The sequence below is a fragment of the Ichthyophthirius multifiliis genome (genome assembly GCF_000220395.1).
Source record: "Ichthyophthirius multifiliis unplaced genomic scaffold scaff_1120509251395, whole genome shotgun sequence".
Lineage (NCBI taxonomy): Eukaryota > Ciliophora > Oligohymenophorea > Hymenostomatida > Ichthyophthirius > Ichthyophthirius multifiliis.
In genome coordinates, this window is record NW_004085915.1 from 85,266 (window position 1) to 102,978 (window position 17,713).

General features: G+C 15.7%; 3 protein-coding genes across 3 annotated transcripts, besides 48 other annotated features; 1 reads left to right on the forward strand and 2 right to left on the reverse strand. All coding sequences in view use genetic code 6, as the record gives it.

Annotated features, from left to right (window-relative positions):
• Positions 1-360: 360 nt before the first annotated feature.
• Positions 361-441: a microsatellite.
• A 137-nt stretch (positions 442-578) lies between these two features.
• IMG5_195060 (hypothetical protein) lies at positions 579-5,466 on the forward strand (the record flags this gene model as incomplete). Its single annotated transcript, XM_004024363.1, has 11 exons — positions 579-598; positions 1,384-1,442; positions 1,536-1,615; positions 2,804-3,223; positions 3,363-3,735; positions 3,810-3,875; positions 4,062-4,309; positions 4,362-4,872; positions 4,919-5,088; positions 5,183-5,346; positions 5,415-5,466. The coding sequence occupies 11 exons, from the start codon at positions 579-581 to the stop codon at positions 5,464-5,466; spliced, it is 2,163 nt and encodes a 720-aa protein (XP_004024412.1).
• Positions 628-668: a microsatellite.
• Positions 1,292-1,381: a microsatellite.
• Positions 1,295-1,347: a microsatellite.
• Positions 3,248-3,343: a microsatellite.
• Positions 3,255-3,325: a microsatellite.
• Positions 3,969-4,042: a microsatellite.
• Positions 5,104-5,160: a microsatellite.
• Positions 5,104-5,179: a microsatellite.
• Positions 5,112-5,180: a microsatellite.
• Positions 5,467-6,365: 899 nt separating the features above from the next.
• Positions 6,366-6,396: a microsatellite.
• Positions 6,366-6,434: a microsatellite.
• Positions 6,369-6,448: a microsatellite.
• Positions 6,412-6,448: a microsatellite.
• A 297-nt stretch (positions 6,449-6,745) lies between these two features.
• Positions 6,746-6,783: a microsatellite.
• Positions 6,772-6,808: a microsatellite.
• Positions 6,774-6,815: a microsatellite.
• Positions 6,816-7,087: 272 nt separating this feature from the next.
• Positions 7,088-7,143: a microsatellite.
• A 214-nt stretch (positions 7,144-7,357) lies between these two features.
• Positions 7,358-7,406: a microsatellite.
• Positions 7,407-7,629: 223 nt separating this feature from the next.
• Positions 7,630-8,087: a microsatellite.
• Positions 7,630-8,206: a microsatellite.
• Positions 7,636-8,207: a microsatellite.
• Positions 8,130-8,200: a microsatellite.
• A 1,871-nt stretch (positions 8,208-10,078) lies between the features above and the next one.
• Positions 10,079-10,128: a microsatellite.
• Positions 10,129-10,267: 139 nt separating this feature from the next.
• Positions 10,268-10,335: a microsatellite.
• Positions 10,336-10,917: 582 nt separating this feature from the next.
• Positions 10,918-10,947: a microsatellite.
• Positions 10,948-11,002: 55 nt separating this feature from the next.
• Positions 11,003-11,043: a microsatellite.
• Positions 11,044-11,209: 166 nt separating this feature from the next.
• Positions 11,210-11,250: a microsatellite.
• Positions 11,212-11,250: a microsatellite.
• An 82-nt stretch (positions 11,251-11,332) lies between these two features.
• Positions 11,333-11,367: a microsatellite.
• Positions 11,333-11,414: a microsatellite.
• A 134-nt stretch (positions 11,415-11,548) lies between these two features.
• On the reverse strand, positions 11,549-13,321 carry IMG5_195070 (protein kinase domain protein). Its single transcript, XM_004024364.1, has 2 exons — positions 12,481-13,321; positions 11,549-12,166 (listed from the first exon to the last, which is right to left on the reverse strand). Exons 1-2 carry the CDS (start codon positions 12,919-12,921, stop codon positions 11,855-11,857), a joined length of 753 nt encoding a protein of 250 aa, XP_004024413.1. The 5' UTR covers positions 12,922-13,321; the 3' UTR covers positions 11,549-11,854.
• Positions 11,605-11,655: a microsatellite.
• Positions 12,293-12,360: a microsatellite.
• Positions 12,303-12,382: a microsatellite.
• Positions 12,391-12,421: a microsatellite.
• A 368-nt stretch (positions 13,322-13,689) lies between the features above and the next one.
• On the reverse strand, positions 13,690-15,861 carry IMG5_195080 (protein kinase domain protein; the record flags this gene model as incomplete). The annotated part of the gene is made up of 3 exons (XM_004024365.1): positions 15,307-15,861; positions 14,568-15,148; positions 13,690-14,212 (listed from the first exon to the last, which is right to left on the reverse strand). The coding sequence occupies exons 1-3, from the start codon at positions 15,745-15,747 to the stop codon at positions 13,690-13,692; spliced, it is 1,545 nt and encodes a 514-aa protein (XP_004024414.1). The 5' UTR covers positions 15,748-15,861.
• Positions 14,302-14,360: a microsatellite.
• Positions 14,437-14,483: a microsatellite.
• Positions 14,445-14,491: a microsatellite.
• Positions 15,197-15,295: a microsatellite.
• Positions 15,197-15,301: a microsatellite.
• Positions 15,198-15,301: a microsatellite.
• Positions 15,207-15,302: a microsatellite.
• Positions 15,862-15,864: 3 nt separating the features above from the next.
• Positions 15,865-15,911: a microsatellite.
• Positions 15,868-15,902: a microsatellite.
• A 3-nt stretch (positions 15,912-15,914) lies between the features above and the next one.
• Positions 15,915-15,971: a microsatellite.
• Positions 15,916-15,974: a microsatellite.
• Positions 15,920-15,969: a microsatellite.
• Positions 15,920-15,972: a microsatellite.
• Positions 15,975-17,713: the final 1,739 nt, after the last annotated feature.

Consider the following 17,713-nt stretch of genomic DNA (forward strand, 5'->3'; position numbering starts at 1 on the left):
ATCATTTGAAGAATTTAATGAATAAAATCATCAAGTACAGTAAAATGAATTTTAATTTTATAAAAAATATAAGCCATAATATATTAATATTTAAAGAAAATACTAAGAATGAATGAAAAGTTTTATCAAAATATTGATGTTTTTTCAATATGTTTTACTTTAAATGTAAATAAATTAGATTAAAATTATCAAAGTAATGGTAATTAAAACAAGGATATTATTTATTTTAAAAAAAAATTATTAATAAAAGAAAGTTTAAATTTAATACATATTTTTTAAATTGGTTATAAAAATTAAAAACAACTTCAATTAAGTATTGATTAATAAACATTAAAATTATGTATTACATTCTAGTATTCTTATATATATATTTATGAATATTAAATATATATATATATATATATATATATATATATATATATATATATATATATATATATAAAATAGCAGAAATTTATAACATGAATACTTTTTTTCATAAAACTCTATAAAATTAAATACCTAATATAACATTTTTGTTATATATGATTTGATATATATAGATACATAACCTACATATAGTCTATCTTTATTTATAAATGATAGATTTTAAGGATAAGTATAAAAAATTATATGTATTTTTTTCAAAAAATAAATATATAAAATACAATATAAATAAATATAATAAAGGTTTCTATTTTAAATGGCATTAATTTGCCTACAGGAAATATATTTTTGGGAGCTGAAAATACTTTTTTATTATTTAAAGGATAATTAATTGACGTATCTTATGGAATAAAGGCATTTTCTTTAGAATTAATTTAAGAAATTTAAAAAAAAAAAATGATTTCGAATAATTAAAAAAAAACAATAGATATAATATATGAATATGAATTTTAAATATAGATTTAAAAATAAAATTAAATATAATAAAATTTGCATTAAGTTCCATTAATTTTATAAAAAAATCATACAATAATTGGATTTCCTATATAAAATAAAACATAAGAGTATTCAGTTTATGGAAATAATAATTTTAAAGAAATATAATAACTTAACGAATTTTTTACAAAACATTAAACTATTTTAAAATTAGCAAAATAAATCTCATTAAATTACAAGTTTATATTTAACACATTATAGTGTATGTCTCCGCCTGTTGATGACGGAATAGGAACTAAGATACCTTTTTTCTCTTTACATTTACTACTCTCGACTAATTTAATTGATTATTAAGACATATCACCTTTTTATATTGTTGAATCTACAAGATTTCTTAGAATATTAAAATATATGAAAATTGATGTATAGTTTAATATATATATATATATATATATAAATATATATATATATAATATAATATATATAAATTTATTATTATACATATTTTTAATATAAATATAGATAAATTTATTATAATTGGAAAATTTAGCAAAAAAGTGTAATTGTATAAGAAAATACAAGTAATAAATATTAATATTAAAAATATATAATTAAAAAATAAAGATATGAATAAAAATTAGAAAATTAATAAAATTAAATATTAAAAATAATAGGAATAGTTTACGATTAATTTCTTTAAATTCTTCGCGACACTACGCTAAACTAGGAAGAATAATCCTCGTAAAGGAATAATGTAAAATTAATCCTCATTTTAAAGAATAAGAAATAGAACGAGAAAAAAGAGAATGGGCCTCTACATAGAACGAATTTAGAAAAAATAATTAAAAAAAAGATTTTTTATATAGTAGTTTTCACCATTTATAAAAAATGTTGAAATATAGGGATAAAAATATTTAAATCGAATCGAATTTTTATTAGATAAATGGTTTTTATGTTTCATTTCCTCCTTTAAAAGGTATCTAACACATAGATTATTATAATAATTTTATATAGAGACTAGAAAAATATGTAAATGAAAATAAAATAAGTAAAATATTTAAAAGTATATGTAAAGGAAGAATATAAAAATGTTATTTAGAATAATTTTAACATTTTACATTTAATATATTGTAAATGGAAAAAAAAGAAAAAGAACTTGAAGAAATATTCAAAATGTTATGTACTTATTCCAACTCAAATTATTTCTAATAAGAAGATTTAAATATTCTTTTAAATAATAATTGCGCTTTTGGTGTTATTTACGAACATTAGGAAAATAAAGATGTTATATATGTAGATACTTTTTATGAAATTCCAGACCCTTTATTATATAAGTTCTGTTTTTTCCTAAATAAAGAAAAAAACGAATAGCTTTTAGGATTTTCGGCTTTTGTTGAAAATAAAGGAATTCTTAATTTATAAAATTTAAAAATAGTCACTAATTTATAAAAAATTAATATATTTCCTTTCGGTTCTCTATAATTTATAAGTTATAATAAATTACATAAATAACATACTATATTATAAGAATCTATGGTTGACAAAATATAAGATATAGAATAACGAAAAAAAAACAATGACTATATCAATTAATAAATAAAGAGATTCTATTAGTGTCAATTAATAAGGTAATATATATATTTTTTATTTGTTCTTTTAATTAAAATAAAATAAACATATAGAAAACTAAAATTTATAAAGAAAAAACACTCAATTATAATAAATAAAATAATAAGAAATATCTGAACAACAAGATAACCTTTAATTAATAATCGAATAAAATGAAAACAAGAAAATAATTGGAATCGAATTATAAATAGAATAAGATCAACAATATAAAATATACTAAAATACAGAAAATGAAGATACACAAAATATTTATGCTTATTATAAATTATAAATAATATGCGTTCCTTTAAAAAATGTTAAATCTTTTAAACAGGAAACGGTTTCCACTTATAGACCTTTAGATGATATTCAATCTACTTATTTATTAACGACAACATAAAAATTCGAAAATCAAGAAAATTATCCTGTTTTATGCTCAAACTGGAATCAAGGAAAATTTCAAGTAGTAATAAATAAATGCACATAGTGCGAATCACATTAAATTTCCACTAGACATGAAGAAGCTGATTTTTGTGAAAAGTTTAATCTTTTAGGAATATTATTAAATACCGTTTTTGAAAATATAGAAATTATAGGAAATTATGAAAACCCATAATAATTGGAAGCATTTGAAGTATATATAAGAGGAGTTGGACCTGAAGAAATGAGAGATTAATAAGGAAGAATATGGCTTTTTAGAAAAAATGAAAGTATAGCTTCTTTTCTAGCTTACTTTGATTAAAGAATGTTAAGGGCAAATATATATAAAATTATAAAGATATAAAATATATATATAAATGCATATATAAAAATATATATATATATATATATATATATATATATATATATATATATACATTTGTATATAAATATAAATTTTTTAATTAATTAAGGTTTATGATGGTTTAATTTTACTTAGTTAAGGATACGGCGATTCTACTTAAATGTAAAAAGCTTAAGAGTTATATTTTTAAAGTTTTAATGATTTATATCCTAAAAAATCTATAAATGCGCATGATTTTCCTATTTCCGTAATGGAAAGATAGAAAAAGCAAAATGATGATAAAAAAAAAGATTAAGAAATATCGGCTGGAACTGTAATGATATGCAAAAATTGGGGATGTGGATAAACTTATATATATAAAAGTGATATTAATTAAGCAAATAAAAAATGTTAGTATCATCCTGGAGTTTTTGATTTAGGCTCAAGCCATGGATTATGGCCATAAAGTTGGGTATGTTGTAGAGGAAAATGGGAATCTAAAGGTATAATATATATTTATATATATAAATTTATTAAAAAATTGTATATGTTGATAAAATTAAAAATTTAAATAAAGGATGTAAAATAGGTTATCATAACGGATAAACAGAAAGAAAAATTATTAGATTATGTATAAATCATGGTAAAAATTATAAATATATATATATTAGATAGATAATTATTAAAATAATTTATAACAAAATTTTTGAAAGTATAAAAATGTTATAAATAAATTTATATATATATATATATAAATTATTAAAATATATATATATATGTATAAATATACGTATATATATTTATTTATATTTCTTTTTAAAAATTTTAGGTGATATTAACCCTGAAACAGGTCATCCAGATTCTGCTTGTGGTAAAAACTATACAGAATAAGATTCTGAATAATGTAAATTTCATAGAGGTTATTTTAAGATAGAAAATAGGAACAAAGATTCTGGTTATTGGACTTGTTGCAATCAGTGTTCTTAAACAGCTGAAGGCTGTTATACTTAAGAGCATTAATGTGCTGTTTGGCCTGATGTAAAAGCGAAAATATATTTTGTAGAGAAACCTTTAAAAGTAATTTTATTAAGATTATTATTATAAAAATTATTCATTTTTAAAAAAAAAGAATCCAGGTATAGTTAGAAATACAGAAATTGAAAGATTTGATAAAACTGCTTTAAAATCTAGTATATATAGACTTTATGAATAATATACTGTTAAAAATAAATAAATTAATATATATAAAAAATTACATATTTATTTATATATATATAAATATAATATAATATAAAATTAAAAGCCTTATGTAACTGAAAAAACATAATTAGAAGAAGAAAGAAAAGCACATGAGAATGAAATAAGAATATGTATGAATTGGGGTTGCGAAGAAAAAAATATGAGATTTAAAGAAATTGATAAAAATACAGACATGAAAATTAAATAAAAAACTTGCAATTACCATCCTGGATATTTTGATTTTGGAAGTGTAAAAAGATTAGGAGAAAGCTTGTAATCTATAGCTACATTAATATAGAATTAAGATAATAAAACTATACATGCAAATGCAATTAGACCAAGATGGACTTGTTGTAGAAGAGAATGGAAAGCAAAAGGTTGTAAATTAACATATCATAATGGTATATTTATACATATATATTTTTTTTATAAAGAAAATTAATATAGGACCAATAGAATCAACAATTTCTTTATAAAAATTAGAAAGATGGCCAAATGTAAATGCTATGAGATTTTTCAAGAAAAACGATTATTTACATTTTAAGAAAAAAATAGGCGAATAAATAAAAACATAAGATTAAATAAATCATTTTTGGTATTCTTTTTCAGTAGGAAAAGTATAAAAAATAAAATATATTTATTTTATATTTATATTATATTTTAATTTTTTTTTTTTTATATTTATATTTTAAATTGTTTTATATTTATAAGGAAACTATACCTGAAGAAAAATTAGGAGAATTATGTGATAAATTTTAATTAACTTAAATGGCTCTTTCTGATGATTTGTCATATCATTTTAAATATTTTGATGTTTTAAGAGGTTTAGCTGCCAAAATATTAGATAATGGAAACGGATATATAGAAAGATAAAAGTATTTTTATTTTAATAAATTATATATTAATTATTATTATTATTATTATTTTTAAAAATAAACTTAAGATTTTCTGAATGGTGGTTAAAACCTTTAGATAAATATCCTATTAATGTATGAAAATATTTTTATAAAATATCTAAATAGACAAATTTTTTATTTTATTTTTTATTTAAATAAAAAAATAATTAAACTAAAATTAAATTTAAATTTTAATAAAATTTATATTAAATTTATTTATAACTATTATAATAATATTAATATATATAACAAAAAAAATATGAATTCACGATAATAAATTTAAACGATAAATGGATTTAGAATAGATGAGCCATTTTTAAACAAAAATTTATTTTAAACAATAAAATTCGATTTAAATAAGTCTTAGATAGTATTAAATACTAATTATTTATCCAATTTTTTCTAATCAGTTAAAAAATTACTCACTGATGAGGAAAAAGCCACTCTCGAAGACCATGTATTATAAACATTTTTAATAGAAACTTCACTACATGAAGTTTATATAGATAATGTAGTTTAATTACAAAATTATGTCATCACATATATAAGAGAAAGTCCTTAGTTTTGGCTTAGAAATTCACAAATTTAAAAACAAGTTAAAATAAATGAAGCAATTGCAATTAGAAAACATAAATGGATATAAGAAAATCCTAATAAAGACTTAAAAGAATTCGAAGAACAAGAAAATATGAATAAAAACAGCCAAAAAAAAAATTAAGAAACTGATTATAATGAAGAAGAAGTATTTTTTTTAATTTTTTTTAATTTAAAAAAAAAAAAAAAAAAAAAAGTAAGAAAAAGTTACAAATGCATGTAAAATTTATAATGAATATATAAATTAAACAAATGAAATAAAAAAAAAATATAATTTTGTAAAAAATGCTTAATATCCAGAAGATTATAAAGAAACTTTATTTATTAAAAATAATAATTTTAAAAATAATTAAGGTCCTTTTTTAGAAAAAATAAAAAAAATAAGGCCGAATAGTCTTTATTTAAATAATAATAATAATGAATAATAATAATAATAATCTGAAAATAATTATAATAATAAAAAAAATAATAATCTAAAAAATAATAAATTAGTTGATGAAAATATATAAGAATAAACATATTTATAAATCTTTCAAGGGAAAAATATTATTACATCAGACAAATTCTTTAAAAATCCTAAAATTGATTTTTATTTATTTCCAATGATTTTTTAATTTACTTTAGATATTATAAAAAAAGTAAAATATGATATATATATAACTTATTAATTTATATTTAAGATTTACTATAATTTATTATTTATAAAAAATAAAATGATAAAAAAAAAAAATATTGTTAATTCAATTTTTTGTTATAAAATGTTTTAATGATTAAATTTTTTTTTAAAAAAATAAGATATATAAGAAAAAAAAATATATATAATAAATATATATAATATATATATATATATATATTTAATTTCTTTTTTTGATAGAAATAAAATATCTAATTACATGATAGTATTAAATTTAGATTATAAAATTTTATTTTTTAATTACTTTTAAGTGAAAATTTAGTTTAGAAAAAACCTAGATCAAGAAAAATTTATTTAATATAAAAATTTTAGATATTATTAAAAATAATTAATAATAATATGACTGTATTAATGAAAATTTAGATAATGAAAATAGTCAATTGGATATTGAATAATAATAAATAAAACAATAATAAAATCTAAGTACATATTTAAAAAATAAGAAAAATAAATAAGATAAAAATTAATAAATAAATAAAATAATAAATTTATTTATATCATTTTGTGCTTAAGAATAAGTAATATAAAATAATTCATTTTTTTTTATATATAAAATAAAAAGAAATTTAATTTAATTGACTATTTTTCTTCTTCTTAAGAAATTTTAAAAAGAGAAAAAAATCTCATTTTTAATACAATAAAATTAGGATAATTTTTTATATATTATTTGTTTAATATTTAAGAAAAAGACGATAAATTTTTAAACTAATAAATAGAAGAAAGACAACAAACTAGTAAAAGAATAAAACAAAACAAAATAAATTATTCAAATATAATTGACGATATTGAAAATATTGATTTATTCGAAATTAATAAATAAGAATTAATATAACATTATATATAACATTATGAAGGTTTTGTCGATAATTATGAAAAAAAGTTAGATAAATACATATAATTAAATAATTAAATAAAAGAAAAAAAATTAATAGAGTCGAAAACTACAAAAGTAAAATAAAATATAAAAATAAGAAATATGAATATATAAATATATAAATATATGAATATACGAATATATGAATAAATGAATATATAAAAATATAATTATATGAATATATGAATATATTCATATATTTATATATGAATATATGAATAAATGAAAATATATATATATATATGAATATATGAATATTTGAATATATGATAATATGAATATATGAATATATGAATATATAAATATATGATTATATGTATATATGAATATATGAATATATGAATATATGAATATATGAATATATGAATATATTAATATATGAATATATGAATATATGAATATATGAATATATAAATATATGAATATATGAATAAATAAATATATAAATATATGAATATATGAATATATGAATATAAGAATATATGAATATAAAAGAATATATGAATAAATAAATGTATGAATATATAAATATAAAAATATATGAATATATGAATATATATATATATATATTAAAATATAATTATGGTATAAAAAATTATAAAATACAAATAAATATAAATACATATAAATATAAATATTTATATAAATATATATAAATATATATATATATATATATATTCATTTTTTATATAGTTATAATTATATATAGGAATAATTAGACATAATTTTATAATAATTATAAGAACATATAAATCATCCTTTAACATTAAAATAAAGAGAATATATATATGACAATTAAAATCGAGTTAAATGGTCAGAAGACTAATATAAATAGTTTTTACATCTTTTATTAAAATATTCCTATAATCCAATTCATAATAAAAAAATAGCTCATGAAATGGGAGCAAACGTGCATTAGAATCATGTTAAGTATGAAAAACAGCCCTATAGAAAAAGTCTAAGAAAAAGAGCATATTAAAATAATTTGACATTAGAATAATAGATTTTACATGATATATAAAATTTTTCTATGTCTTTTTTTGAAAATGGAAAAGAAAAAAGAAAAATTCTTAAATTAAATAAATCTTAAGTCTCTAACGACTATAAAAACAATTAAGAAAACTAATAAAAAGAGAATGATAAAAATAATAATATAAGAAAATGTTATTATAATATCGATAAAGATTAAAATTTCGAAGATGACGAAAATAGCAGTTAATCATATTAAAAATAGCAATAATTCAAAAAAAAATGAATTATCATTATATATATTTACTATTTTTAATATTTAGTAATTTATATAATTAATAAAAAAAATACTATTTATATAAATAATTTAATAAAAAAAATTGTTAAATTAAAATAAAAAATCATGTGTTAAATAATAACAAATAAACTAAAAAACATTCCATGTATAAAAAAATTATATTACTTAAGAAATCCATTCTCAATAACAAGTTTGTTTTTAAACCTTACAATAATCTCAATATATATAATCTAACAAAATTATTAAAAAAACCTTTAATTAGATATAAATTACCAAAATATATTCCAAAAAAAAACTTTTGGGTATTTTTTACATCATATTTATCTCATAATAACATCTATGAATTATTTTTTTCTATACATTTACTAATATTCTAATCTACAGTAATTGAAAATATACTTGGAACAATCACATATATAGTACACCTATTTTTAAAAGCAGTTCTTTTGTAAATAATAAATATTATATATTTCAAAATAAGCACTTTATTACTAAAAGGCTTGTAAATTGAATTAAATCCTATATATTAAGGTATATGGATGGTTATTTTAATCGATATAGTATCTATATTCATTAATAATATAGTATAGTTATAGGGTATTAGGATAGGAAAAATACATTTAATTTTAATACTTGGAATAGGCTTTTTGTTGAGTTTTCCTGGTTTACATATTTTAGGAATTTTCAGTGTTTCTTTTATTGAATATAAATTTTTTTCTGGAATGATTTTTAAACCATATAAATCGAATATTTTAAAGATAGAAAAAAAATGCAGTTATTTTTGTGAGAATTTTATATTTGAAAAATTTTTTGTTTCAGCCTGTTTATGCGATGATAGTGTTTTCAAAATAGAAAAAGAGTTTTAAGATTTAAATAAACACTAATAGAAAGAAATGAGTGATAGTTTTTATGGAAATAGTAATAGTCAAGGTTAAATGGCAGTCGCATAAAGCTACTTTAAATAAAATGAAGTCCTTTAAGGAAAATAAAAAAATATCGAGGATTACGATGAAAAATTGCCTGATGATAGAATAGATATTGATGAAATAAGAATATAATAAGAATAGTAGTCTTAAGAAAATAAATGAAATTTTTAATTATATATAAATATTAAATAAGTAAATATAAATATAATTATTTTTATATATAAAAATATATACTAAATGAATATACTTAATTTTATATTAATTATTTATATATAATTTTCTTATAAATATATAAAAAATTTAAATAAATATTTTATTTTTAAATTTATAATTTTATAATTTTTTTAATTTTTGGATTTTGATTATATTATTAATATTTTTTTGTTTATATAATAAATATTTTTTTTCTATGTATTTTTATATAAATTATAATATTTAATTTAATCTAAGAATTTTATAGTATTAATTTAAATGATAGTATATTTATATAAATATTATTTTCAATATTATTATTTATTTAATTTAAAAAAATATAAATATATAAAATTTTAATAATTAAATAAATTAATTATTTGATATTAATAATAATTAAAATATATTTATTTATTTTAATTAGTTCAATTAAATAAAAAATAAGAATTTATTTAATAAAAATAAAAATTCAATAATTGTTTGATATAAAATTAATAAAAAATATATTTATATAAATATTTTTATATTATAAATATATTATTTTAGAAATATATTAAATATAAATTATAAATTCTTATTTTATATATATATATTCTTTAATATTAATATATAAAATAGACTAATTTTTTAAAAAATATCTTTAAATATATTTTATATAAGAAATATATATAATTATCCAATATATCAAAATATTTTATTTTTAATTTTATTAAATAATAAAAAAAAGATTCTATCAAATTTAAATATAAATTATAAAAAATAGGTTAAAGAAACATATATTTATATTAAAATAAAGAGAATTTAATGCAAAAATTTACAAAAATAAAAAAGATATAAAATAAAATTTATAATTTATAATAATAATAATTTTTAAATAAATTTAAATGTCTTTATAAAGATAATAAATAATTTATTATATTTTTAATAAATTTTATTTCAATAATTTAATATATATTAAAATATATAATATTTAATTATTATTTTAAAATAGTATGAAAAAAATAAAAAATAATTATAAAAAAAAAATTATAAATATTATTTTTTAATTTATATTATTAAAAACATAAAAATTTTTAATATTATAAAAAATATATATTCATAAATTTATATATATACTTTTAAATTTATAAAAAAAATATTGTTTATAAAATATAGTTTAATTATGTTGAAAAAAAATATATTAAAACTTATTTCTTAATTTTTAATTTGTTTTCATTTTTATTATAATCAAAAGAAAAATATTATATATATATATTAAAAATAAATATAATTTTCTTTTTTTTAAATATACAATATATATTTTATTTTATTTTATTTATATTTTATTTTATTTTATATAATAAGTTAAAAAAATAATTATATTTATAAAAATTAAATATATATTTTATAAATTAAAATTTATTTTTTAAAAAAATTAAATATATATATATATATATATATTTATATATTTATACATTTATACATTTTTTTATTTATAAATTTTTGTTTTATAATTTATATTTTTTTTTCTTATTATTTTCATTTTACTTACACAATACATAAATAATACAAAAAAGGTTACTTAAAGGTTTACTATATATATTTAAAACATTTAAAACATAAAATAAAAATATTGATAAATACAATAATCTTTTTAAATAATTGTTATTCGTTTTAAATTTTATTTGCATTTTAATATTAAGTTTTTAATATTTATTTTATTCATTTTTTTTATTCTTTATTTTTATCAATTTAATTTTATGCTTTTAACTGCGAAAGATCAATTTTTAAAGTTTTTTGTTTTTCGTAAGATAAAGGAGTATCCAAATAGTTAGAACTTCCAAATTAATAGCTAAAATTGGTTTTTAATTTATTTAATTTAGGGGATAGTATTATTTCTTAAGAATCAAACTAATGTATTTTATTATTTTATTCTATTTCTTTATTCTATTGATATTTTATCAAGTTGTCTAAGTTAGGAAGTGATGAACTAATATTATTATATTCTTATTAAAAAAAGAATGCTATAGACATTCAGAAGCACTTATTCGCCAATTAGGATCTGGCTAAAGCATTTTTTAAAGTAAGTCTAAGGCTAATTAAGACACATTTTTTAATTCAAGAATATCGTAGTTTATTTAACAAAATTTGTTTAAAGTTATTACATTTTTATAGTTTTAGGCTTAAAAAGGAACTTTTCCGGTCAAAAGTAAATAAAATATAATTCCTGCAGAAAATATGTCACATTTTAATCCATATATGGGGTCATTATCCTATATTTTAAATAAATAAATTTTTAAATTAATTAATATAAATTATATTTTATTTTTTTTTAAAAAAAAAAAGAAAAGTTTTCACCTATAATATTGTTATTCTTATTAAATATTTTAATTAATGTTTTTAGTTATTTATTTATTTATTTATTTATTTATTATAATTTTACATATTTATTTATATTTTTTATTTAATAGAAAATTAAATATTTATTTTAATTAATTAAAAAAAAAAAATTATAAAAATAAAAAATTCTTTTATATTAATTTATATATATATGGCTCTATAATAAATATATAAATAAAAAAATTACCTTATATTTTAATACCTCAGGTGCTATATAACCAGGCGTTCCACATCTCTTAAGGAATTAATTCTCATTCTTTTAATAAGTCGCTAATCCCAAATCCGCCAAAACAATTCCATAATTATTAGTTTTACACCTAAGTAATAAATTCTATGGTTTAAGATCTCTATGCATAATTCCAATAGAATGTAAATGTTCTATTCCAATTAAAAGATTTTTCATAATTTATTAAATATCATATTCTTTTATAGAAGTATATTTTTTTAATCTTTCCATTAATTCGCCTCCAATTAAACTTTCTAATATAAAATAAATCGAATTTTAGCTTTCATATACTTCATATAATTTAATAATATACGGATTATTTACTTTTCGCATTATTTCCATTTCATTTATTAATGCTTGTTTTCCAAAAGAAGAATTGTCGAGTTTTTTTTGTTAAAACATTTAATTGCATACTACTATCCGTTTTCCTTTTTTGTACCTAAATATACCTTTGAAGATGATCCTTTTCCTATCATTTTTGTTACTAAATAATCATCATGAAAAGTTAATAAAATTGTTTTTTAGGTTAATATTTTTTTCCAATTTATAAATATTTATTAATTGTTTGTATATATTTTTAGTTCTTGATTATTTTATTTAAATAAAAAACCGCATTTTTCTTCAGAATTATTTTCTATTTCATTTTGTTATTTTATGAATTCCAAAAAACAACATTTTAAAGGAAAATAACCTTCTATTTATTCGTTTTTTTTATAATATATATTATCGTTTTAATCTAATATAATCAAATATTCTTTATTATTTTAATTTTTTTTTGATTTTTTGAAAAATACGTCCTATAATAATATATCTTTTATACAGTTATTTTGATCAGAAAATTTTTACCAAATTTTTGTTTAATTATTATTTATTTCTTTTACTTCTAAATTAAAAAATGACATTTTTTTTTTATTTAACAAAAAATATCAATTTTATATGCTTTTTAATAAATTAGTATATTTTTTTTTATTTATTATTATTTTTTTATATATAAAAGTTAAAAATAATAGCTTTCTTAAAAAATATATAATAAGCAACAAATAGAATTTTCCAGTAGAAAAAGTAAAAAAAATAAATATTAATTTTATTTTTTTTTAAAAAACAAAAAATAAATAAAAGAAAAAAATAAAAATGCATTTAAAATATAAATAAAAAAATATAAATATAAATTCACCAATTTTATTTATTATTGTATTATTAACTATTATAACCTTATTATTAATAATATATTTAATTATTTTAAGGCGTATGCGTATTATATGAATTATATTATCCTTATTAATATTATTAATATCCTTATTAATTATTGTAAGTTTAATTTTTAATTTATTATTAATAATTGTTACTTTTTTTAAGATATATATATATATATATATATAAAAAAAAATACTAGTCATTTTATTATGGATAAGAATAAGATTTATTCGAAATTTGTTATAAAGTTTCATAAAATTCCGCAAATGTGATTTCTTTATCTCCGTTTTTATCAAAAATAGTAAAAACAAAATTTAATTCTTCAGTATTAAGTTCCGGATCTACTCTTTTTAGCAAAACAGAAAATTCAGTAAAGCATAAGGCTTAATCATGAGATTTATCATATTTGCTAAATAACTATTCTAAATTAATTTTGTATTTTATAATTGCATAATGTAATTTTTAAATCGCATAATTAGCTCTTTAAGCTATATTTCCACTAGAAACTAAAGCATTAGCTTATTGTAATTAATTCAAATATTATTGTTAATTATATTATTATTGATTTATCTATTAATTATAACCAAAATTATTATTATTATTATTGTTATTATTATTGTTATTATTATTATAATAATTATTATTATAAAACTGCACTATTATTCATAGATTGTATATCAGTACTAGTTTATTATCTAATATATATATTTAAATGATTAAATGATATAATATATATATATTTATATATATTTATATATATTTATATATATTTTTATATTTTTTTCTAAATTAATATATATACATTTTTAGATTTATTAATATATTATTATTTTATCTTTTTAATAAAAAATTACCTTTGTATTTTGTCTTTATCAGGTAATACTACTGTCATATTAACTGAATTATTAGAAAGCCATTTTGTAAATTCCTCAAATGAAATAGTATTATCTTTATCATCATCAAATTTATTAAAAATATATTCGATTTCGCTTCTTTCTAAAGTCTTGTCAATACTTTGCATCAATTTCGAAAATTCATTAATTTCAAGTTTCGAATCTTTGGAAAAATCATATTTTTAAAATAAAGTTACTAAATCAATTTTGTTTTTATATATAGTCTATCTTAATTCATTTATTATGTATTTTGCTTTATCTTTCATTTGCCCTATTTGGCTTGTAAATTATATATAATAGTCCTAAAATAAGGGATTTTAGTATACATCTGTCCATTCGATTCTATCTACTTCATCTATTTATAAACATTTCCTTATAAAGTTTTTCGATAATTCAGATACATTAAATTCATTAGGAAATTCTAAAGGCTTAGTTTCTATATTTTTTACTAATTAATATTAAGAATTTGCTGTATAAGGTGTTTTTCCATAAAGCATTTCATAAAAAATAAATCCAATTGACCATAAATCGCTTTTAGCAGTCTTTTAAATAAATAAAAATACATCATATAAATAATATTTTATTTTTTGAAAAAAAATAAAAAAATAAAAAAAATAAAAAAATAAAAAAAATAAAAAAAAATAAAAAATAAAAAAAAATAAAGAAAAAATAATAAAATAATAAAAAAATCAAAATTTACATATTTTTCTTATTTCAATATTTAAGGTGACATATATAAAGGTGTACCTACTAATGAAGTAAGCATTTGCCTTTAAAAATTATCTACTGTTTTTGAAAATCCGAAATCAGCTAATTTATATGTATTTCCTTTAACAAGTATATTCTCCGGTTTCATATCCCTATGTATAACCCCATTTTTTAATAACTCAATAAAGCCCGTAAGAAGGTCTTTTAAAATATTAACTGCATCCTGTTCTGAAAAAGATTTTTGTTTTTTAAGACTTTATCTTAAATCTCCTCCATCACAAAATTCCTATATTATATAGTAATTGTTTGAAGTTTCTAATACATCCACTAATTCTACTACATTAGGGCTTTTTAGTTTTTTCATTATTTTTATTTCAGAAAATAAACCGTTCATCAAGTATTCGTCATTTTATATAGTCTTTTTTTCGATCATTTTTATTGCTACTAATTAATTATTCTCGTTGTTTTTTCCTTTAAAAACTTTGCCAAAAGAGCCTTAACCTAATAATTAAGAAGCATTAAAAGTGTATTTATCTATTTTTTTGTATCCTATTTTTATATATATATATATTTTTATACATATATATTATTTTTATAACCATTTATTTTTTATTTTATTATTTTTTTTTTTTTTTTTAATTTTTTTTATTTTTTTTTTAAAAAAAAAAAATTATAATATATATAAATAGTAATTTTATGAGGAAAAATTTATTAAATTTGTTTTTTTTTAAAATTAATGTTAATTTTTTTTACTTATAAAATGTATCAGAATGAAAATATGATTATAAGAAATATAAAAAAAGATAAAAAATAATAATAGATTATAATATTTTAAAATATCTATTATATATTAGTTTTTATTATTTTAAATTATAATAAATACAAAAAATTACAAAAATATAATAATAATTTTAAATGTTAGAAAAATTATTAAGAGTTGTTCACGTTAAATTATATGGTAATATAGAATAAAATATGTAAAAAATAAATAAGATTTAATATAAAATTAACAAAAGGACTAGAAAATTATTTGAAGCATTAAATATAATGAGTTTTTATAATGTATAATTGATCGCAGTATCCATAAATTCAAAGGGAGGTAAATTAAGAAAAAAAAATTATGCTAAATAAAAAATATAATACAGGATCATTAATATAATCAAAAAATATTTCACAAGCGCTAAAATAGTTCTAAAGTTAAACAAAGTAAATATATATTTAAAAATAAATATATAAATATTATTATATATATATATATAAATTTTTATCTAGATTATGAAATTATATATTAAAGTTTTAATATATTAATTTTTATCAAATTCTAAATTTTTTATATTATTTAATTTATAATAAATCATATTTTATAATATAAATAAGTGCTCCTATTTATACATTTGCTTAAGATATATGCTTAAATAGTGCAAATTTTATTTTAACATCTGGAAGTAAATGCTTTGCAGGTTTTTTGTTTGTTTATTTCATTAATTTGTTTATTTTTTTTTAAAAAAAAGGTTAATTTTCTGTTTTAGGAGATCTTTCATTTACATATAATATTTTAAGATTTAAAAAGTTATTAGACCAAATATAAATAAAAGTTAATATTTATACTAAGGTTAAAATAAAGTAAAATTTAATCAATACGAAATGTTAAAATAAGAAGATATAGAATGGTATAAAAAAATTCTATTACAAAGAGAATATGAATTAAGAAGCGAAATAATTAAAAATAGAGCTAATAAATTCGATCTTTTAAAATTAAATAATTAATAAATAAATTAAAATCTTATCGAGCATTAAACTTTTGATTCAAATCATGCTTTTTAATATGGGTTATATTTTATTATTAAAATAATATAATATTATTATTTTTAGGTTTATTGATGGTGTTTGTAAATTAGAGGATTTATTATCATAAATTTATAGTGGAGTTAAAGTTATGGATGTAATGAATAATAAAAAAAACATTTTTATTGAAGCTTATTAAATAATCAAAGATGCTTATTGATTAAATATTAATAATATTTTTTTATTTTTTTATAATAAAACTTATAAATAAAATTAAAAAAAATAAAATAAATTTTGTATTATATTTTGAAACATATTATTTTTGGTAAAATTTTTATAAAATGTTATTTTGTTGTTAAAATAGACTAAATTATATATCTTTAAAAAGGATTATAAAAATTTTTGATTATATATTATGACTTATTTAATTGTAAGTAGTGTATTATTAAAATTTTATTAAATTATATTTTAATAAAATATTTCTATAACTATATTTACTATTTTATATTTATTTATTTTTAAAAAAGATATATTTTTCAGAAATTAAATAGAAAATACTTTTAATTTTCTTATTTTAAAAATTATATAAAATATTTTTTTTTAAAGCAATGCTT